Below are 7,500 nucleotides of genomic sequence, written 5' to 3'. Positions count from 1 at the left end.
ACTCACTATTATCAGCATTTGTATGATATCATGCAACTGTACTGAAGTTCTGTTAGTACTCTGTAATATTGTTTTCTTTATTGTCATCATCAGTATTATTATTGTAAGTATTATTGATTTTTTTTGTTTGTTTATGAATTAAAATATATATGGAAATGTTTTTATATTGTTGTTTGTATCTATAGATATATTTTTGGTACATTTTAAGGTGCATTAGAGATTGCCTCATGGTATATGATAATTTAATTATATTATAGTTATTGAATACTAATTATAAATAGTAAAATTATTTTTACTAAGGAAAATTATAATATTGTTTGAAGTAAAGTTCTTGTTATTTTTTATATGATACTGAAAAAATTTATTCTTGCAAGTTTTCAGTTATGTAATTTTTCACAAAACCTGGCTCTACATGTTAAACATATAAAACGGCTGAATACATTAAGATGAAACATGATTTATTAATGTCTCTTCATGTTTTATTTACTTGCTCATTTACATGTAATACCAGACTAAATACTAAATACACATACACATCGTTTGCCGTATTCAGAACACTCACAGGTGTTTCTTTTGGGAACTATGTTTGCACAGTAAACCTCTGATGAAAGAATGTGTAAACTTAAGTCTACAAAAATGCTGAGAAATTAAGAACGGGATGAAAAAATAAAATCATAATATGCTCAGTTGGGGGAGAGAGAGAGAGAGAGAGATATATGACCCTCTTGCATCATCGCATTTTATCACCTGTGAGAAATGTCTCATCTGGATGGAGCCTGATTGAAGTCTTTTCAGCAGTGATAACCATCTGCTCTTAACCGCTGGAGGAGTTCCATCCTTGCCCTGTGGCAGTGGTAAGAAAGGTTGCATATAGTAAGGGTTAGTGTCGTGCTTAAGCGAAATTAGATATTGGTGTCTTGAAAAGAGTGATATCTAAAAAAAAAAATTTGTGTGCACAAAGTTATTGCTTCTTTTGGGGAGAAAGGAGGAATACAATGTTATTTTGAAGTAAATGAAGCAAAAAAGATTTCTTGTTGGAACAGCTTAACAGATATGGTATTGGAAATTATTTAGATTAAAAGTAATTAAATTGTGCTATTCAGTATATGTGCCGATTGTGCATCTTGCATTAAAGTTATTATCAATTTCTTTCAGGCGGCGGTAGATACTTAGCACCTAGAAATACTCTTGGCATGACGTCACAGGAAAGATGGAGTGTCGACAGATAGGTTACCTCTTCTTGGGGTTTGCAGTGTTTGTGTCTGTCATGTATTGGTCTTCGCCAAGTCATATACATAGTGAACTCAGAGCTCAGTACATAAAGGTGAGTTTTCTTTTTGGTGATCATTTGAAGCTAGAAACAAAAAGATATTTGGTAGCCTTTATTATGCTTTGTCAGTAGGTATACTTTCTGATAGTCTTTTTCTTGACTATAACAAAACAGTAGCTGGCACAAGGTAAATATCAATTTTGTCCGTGTTTAATGATGGTACTATCCCCTGTCCACATTCTTCTATAAAAAAAAATACTTAAAAGATAAGGAACATTTGCTAGTATTCCCGAAAGTTGAGATGGTCTCCATAAAAGAAGGAAAATATTTTGAGTGTTGAGGTAGTAAGGGAAAGCCAGGAACAAAATTCTCTTCAATGTACCCATCTATGCAGAAGAACCGACCGAACTTCGTGTTCATTCTGACGGACGACCAGGATGTGGTGCTGGACGGCATGCTTCCCATGGCTAATGTAAGGAAACTGATTGCCAAGGAAGGCCTCACTCTCTCCAACTCCTTTGTTGCCAGTCCACTCTGCTGTCCCAGTAGGTAAGTTTCAGCAACCATTACACTTTTACTCGTTTGTATTTTACTTTAAGTTGTTATAGTTGTAATTTTTTTGTTTGTCTTGATTCATTATGAAAGTAGAAAATGTGTCTGGAAAGTATGTTTTGCAAATATCTTATATATTTATTAGAAAAACAATGTATTATACTGGATTCAAAATGGAAAATTGTATCTGTTTCATTGTTTGAAATATCATTTGCAATTATTCATTGAATATGCTTCCAAATTTGTGTTCTTTCTTCTCCAGGTCCAGCATTTTAACGGGACAGTATGTACACAATCATATGGCCATTAATAATTCACTGAGTGGCCAGTGCAGTGGTACGAGGTGGCAGGTTAGTTCCAGTTAATTTTTATTAATACATTGGTACTGGGTACATGCGTTATGGATTGTAGTTTTGTTTCGTCACCAAGGAGGCAATTATTAGTCCTAGCTGGGCTCACCTATTCCTTAAACTTATAAGGCATACAGACTATCTCATAATAAGTCTTTACATAATTGTTAGCCTTGGCTTTCCATTTGCTCAAAACAAAGAGAGAAGTGGTGTTTGTAAAAATTGCTTATAAAGTAGTCAAATATTTAGTATTTTGATATATAGCATTCCAAACTTTGATTCTGTATAATGTGCCTTTTAATTCAAGTTTGATTGTATGATACCATTTCTATTGTATGATACAATTTCAGATGAAATGATAAACTCAGAAGAATTTTAATCCCAATGCTGCTGGGAAAATATTGTGTTCACTGTAGTACTGTTCTGTCAAATGCTTCTACACATAGATGGTTCTGCTATTTCTTAGCCACAAAGGGGTCAGTTAGTAGACCTTATGACCTCACCTGATTTCACCTTTCCTTCAGTTTGCAGGAAAACATTTTTTTTTTTACTAAAGCTATCAATATTGATACTGTTATTTTCATTATAAATATCTTAATTACAGTAGTATTATTGACATTATTAACAACAATATTGATTACCAGAAAATATAAAAAATCAAGGAAAAGGGCAAATAGGTGGGACAGGTAGTTCTCATTGGTGACAAAGTACTTGCGGAGCCATCTATGTGTAAAAATAATTACTAAATTAAGCACATAATGGGATGGCATGTACGCCATCCCCGACGGCATTTGGTTAAGTAATAAATAAGAGTGTCTTGTGTATGTCACAATATAAGCAAAAGCTGGTCTTATCAGGGATAATAAACGTATTTCAATGATTTTACTGGAAGAAGAGGAAGAACTTGATTGTTACCATATTATATGCATATCTATTTTAAGCCTTCTCCTGTTTTCAGATGGGGCCAGAGAAGAGGACTTTTGCAACCCATCTTCACAACTATGGCTATGAAACATTTTTTGCTGGGAAATACTTAAACCAATATGGCCATGAGAAAGTTGGAGGAGTAAAGCATGTCCCACCAGGATGGGACTGGTGGTTTGGGTTGAAGGGAAATTCGCGATACTACAATTACACACTCTCTGTCAATGGAATGGCTGAGGAGCATGGGACTGACCCTGACAAGGACTACCTCACAAAGGTCATAAGTGAGAGGGCCCTTGAGTTCCTGCACAAGTCATCATTTGAGAAGCCCTTCTTCATGATGCTGTCAGTGCCGTCTGCACATGCACCCTTCACCCCAGAGCCTAAGTACTCTGGCAATTTTTCCTCCCTCAGAGCACCCAGGACGGAAAACTTTAACATCAAAGCAGGTGAAGGTAAACACTGGCTGATGCGGCAAGGTGTTCAGCCTCTCCCGGATGACGTTGTTAACAAAGTTGATGACGTCTTCAGGAACAGACTCAGGACACTTCTCACGGTGGATGACATGGTGAAGGATGTTGTGGAATACCTAGAGGTGGTGGACGAACTTAAAAATACCTATTTAATATTCACATCTGATAATGGGTATCACTTGGGGCAGTTTTCTCAACCTCTAGATAAAAGGGAACCATATGAGACGGATATCCGTGTACCTTTTACAATTCGAGGCCCTAACATACCGTCAGGAATGGTGAACACATTCCCAACAACTAATATTGACCTTGCGCCAACTATCCTGGACTTAGCTGGGATACGGATACCCAAGTACATGGATGGTGTTTCACTAAAGTCAGAAATAACTAAAACTAAATCAACAGGTGTACACGTTGTGTTGAATAGCATTAGTCTTTCTGAGGAAGAGCTGCTTAAGAGGGAGTATCAGATCCCAGGTTATCCTCAGGTACGAAGAACCATGTTAGTGGAACACTCTGGAGAAGGTGTGGAAAAAAATAAAGGATGTGAGTTCATGGGCTCAGGTTTATCTGGTTGTAATCCTAACTTTGCTTGCAAGTGTGAGGACTCGTGGAACAACACATATAGTTGTTTAAGACAGGTAAGCAGTGAGCAAAATTTTCTGTTTTGTAAATGGGAAGATGGTGAGTCATTCCAAGAAATGTATGACCTGAAGAGCGATCCACAGCAACTGAACAATACAGTTGGAACAATAAAGAAAGACGTCCACAAGAAGTTGAATAATCTGCTTCGCAATTTAAAGAGATGTAGAGGGGTAAGGTGTGCAGAACTCTCTAGTTTTGTTATTTAGCAGTATTAAATTGTACAGTGTAAATTTATTTTTTGAATACAGAATATTGTGATATATAAATTTTTAATAATGCTTTGTGATGTTTCTGACTCAGCACAGTGGGAGAAACCTGGAAATACTATATTTATCAAATAGATTGATATATATATTTTTATTTTTTTTTATTTATATTTTTTTGTTGAGAAAAGAAATTCCAACTTTGCGTGTTTTCTGTTGGAAGTTGTCTATCATGGGTTACTGTAAAATAGTAAAGGTAATGGAAAGGTAAATAGAGGATGGGCTAAATTGGCATCTCGGGGTTGAGGGACTTGATGAGATTGACAAGGAAGTCACTTTCCTTTTGACTTGTTTGGACACTGCAAGTGCAAGATAAAATTGAAGGGGTCAGCAGCCTCCTGTGATATTAGACATTAAGTTCACTCATTGCTTCAAGTAACTGTTAATGGTAATTAAAGCAACATTCACATATGTGTATTGTTTTTACATACAGGGAATGGAGACTGGTTCATCCCATGTTATGATGATACAGAACTGCATGTTGTATATTACAACGATTTACTAAATACTAGCTAAACAGAAATGTAGATAGAACTTGACATATTTTTGTAAACTCCATTTAGTTGTTTCTTTGCTTTCTTTTGCTGTATAGGCACTTATGAAAAAAAAAAGGAAATCTGAAAGTGATATTCAAGTGTTCATTTCCTTGCCGAAATTGATAACAGTATTATCTTTATTGTTCTTGTTCAGCCTTTGAGTATCTCAGTTCATGACCACTTCTGGAGATGTGAATAGCGTTGTTGGTTTGAATTCCCTGATTGGCAAAGAATTTCAGAATATGGGAAAGGTATTAATTTTATTTTTCTAAAACAGAAACTTTGGCACCTTAGCCTGGAATATTTCCATTTAATAAAAGAAGAAAAATTCTTGTAGTAGTTTTTAGTTGTGAAATGTCTTCCTCAGATGTCTTCCAGTTTTATTTTAATATTGAAATCAGCATTGGAATTCAAGTTAATGACTATCATGTACTTTTAATTCCTCTTGATTTTATCTCTTTACTTACATTAATATTTGTATATATATCCAGTGCAGCATTTGTTATTAAAGCATACATTAGGCTTAAGTATATTGGTTATGTGATACAATTATATATTATCAGAGAAAGGATAGTGCAGCTTGAAGAGGCAACAGCAGGTATAGCTTGATATGAAGAACATAAGAGAGATTTTATAAGGAAGGTATTCCTGTATTTTTTGCAATTTTCTAATCATGGAAATCTTAATTATGTCCATTATTGTGCCATGATTTCACATTTTTGTTCTCATTATGAATTCATTAATCTTTTTGTGTTATGATTTGTAATGATAATCCTACGCGTTTATTTTCATTACTATACATGGCAATTACTTACAGATATTTTGAGAATGAAATATGGTTTTATATTTGTATTTAGTTTATGATGGTGCTTATTTTCAAAAAAAGGTTGTTGAAAGGAATCTTTTTAGGTATTAATATTGTTTTTTTCATTTTAGATGTCAATAAATTTTTTCTTGTGTACCATTATAGTTTATTATCCCTATATAACAGTATTTTGATTCAGAAAGAATGTAGTGTATCTGATTAGCAAAGGGTGCATTGTAACAAATTTATTAAAGGCATGAATGGCAATGAGCACCTCCACAGTGCAAGATATGTTATATGTTTTGTGATGTTATATCGTCACCAAAATTACATTTATTGATTGAATTAGATCTTAGAACTAAACCATTAGTTCCGCAACCCGTTTTGTGGAATTAGTCATTCTTGTTTATCACCTTTTCTACGTGTATGGAAAACAAACCTGAACTCTTTTTGAGGATAAAGGTTGCATGTCACCCCACTGATGCCAGGATGACATGTATGTGCCAGTGTGTCCTAAGTGATTAGTTTATTCATGTTCACACAGAGAGTTCCACAAGAGCTTAGTTATCAAGGAGTAAATAACTGGTATTACTTATTTTACTTGTTTAGCCTTTTCCTTGAAATTTGGAGAGATTCTTTTTTAATTTTCAGTGCTATTAGTACTTGACAATACAATCAGCATAATGTCAATAATAATAATGGCTACTGATATTAATAGTATTAGAGAAGATATTTTTGAAAGGGAATTCAAGAAAAGGGAAAATCTTGCAAATTCATGTAGGTCTACAAGTTGATTTTCCTTAGTGACTGTCAAAGTTATCCCATATCTATCTGGACGTAAGGGACATGATTTGTAGAGAAAGATGCTTACTGAGCCACGGGATGATGCGGTAGGGTGGCCAGTTCCTTTCTGCCCCGACTTTGACTGCAGTATGCTGATGTCGGCATACCGGTACTCATTCACAGCTGAGTTGACTGAAAGGGGCAGCCGGGCGATTGCAAAGCCAGCGCTCTACCACTGAGCTATGCTACCTCCTTGGTGACTGTACACTTAACAAAACTTGCAAAACAAAACTACATTGGGCATCACAAGTTTCTGGTGCCAATTGGTTAATTTAGGTTTCAATTTTCCTGCCAGCAAATAATAGCATTAGGCAGAGTGGCCACTATATAATGGTGCATCAAAGCTATTTTTTGCAAGACTACATATAATGAAAGAGCCACATATATAATGTTCTTTTATCAATTAGATATAAAATAATACTAAATCTGTATAGATTTATCTTTATCTATATCTGTATTTATATATAACTATATCCATCTAGCTTTTGAGCTCAAGATTCTAACAATAATTCATTTATGAAATATTTCAGAGAGCTGCCATGAGTAATACTATGCTATTAAAGAATCTTTTGAAAAGAAAAAAAATCCTTTCCATGATTGGAGGGTTAAAGATTTTATTAAAATTATTTCTTAAAAACTTTTTGGGAATACTATGAAGGCATTGTAAAACGGACAAAGCTATGGTAAACTTTGTATGTTTGCAATGAGCAATTTTATGGTAAACTAATTTTAATTTCTGAAAATGTGGTGAAGCTGTGATGTGAACAAAACAATTAATTAACTTTTGAGAATCATATATTAAATTTTTTTTTGTACCTAAATATTAAAAATATACATGC

General features: G+C 34.3%; 1 protein-coding gene across 4 annotated transcripts in view; it reads left to right on the top strand.

Annotated features, from left to right (window-relative positions):
• LOC113803259 (N-acetylglucosamine-6-sulfatase) overlaps nucleotides 1-5,974 on the top strand; it is a 7,957-nt gene extending 1,983 nt beyond the window's left edge. Inside the window, exons 1-5 of one of the 4 annotated variants that reach the window (XM_027354000.2) lie at nucleotides 715-854; nucleotides 1,156-1,324; nucleotides 1,665-1,819; nucleotides 2,085-2,172; nucleotides 3,131-5,974. In XM_027354000.2, coding sequence (XP_027209801.1) covers nucleotides 1,211-1,324; nucleotides 1,665-1,819; nucleotides 2,085-2,172; nucleotides 3,131-4,420 — 1,647 coding nt within the window. In that variant the 5' untranslated portion in view covers nucleotides 715-854; nucleotides 1,156-1,210 and the 3' untranslated portion in view covers nucleotides 4,421-5,974. Of the gene's footprint in view, nucleotides 1-714; nucleotides 1,009-1,155; nucleotides 1,325-1,664; nucleotides 1,820-2,084; nucleotides 2,173-3,130 lie in introns of those variants that run through there. The other 3 variants (XM_070138630.1, XM_027354001.2, XM_027353999.2) reach the window with 3 other exon arrangements.
• The last annotated feature ends 1,526 nt before the right edge of the window (nucleotides 5,975-7,500 follow it).

The sequence above is a fragment of the Penaeus vannamei genome, chromosome 24 (genome assembly GCF_042767895.1).
Source record: "Penaeus vannamei isolate JL-2024 chromosome 24, ASM4276789v1, whole genome shotgun sequence".
Taxonomy (NCBI): domain Eukaryota; kingdom Metazoa; phylum Arthropoda; class Malacostraca; order Decapoda; family Penaeidae; genus Penaeus; species Penaeus vannamei.
The sequence above is the reverse complement of the archived record's forward strand: the minus strand, read 5'-3'. Positions and strand labels throughout refer to the sequence as shown.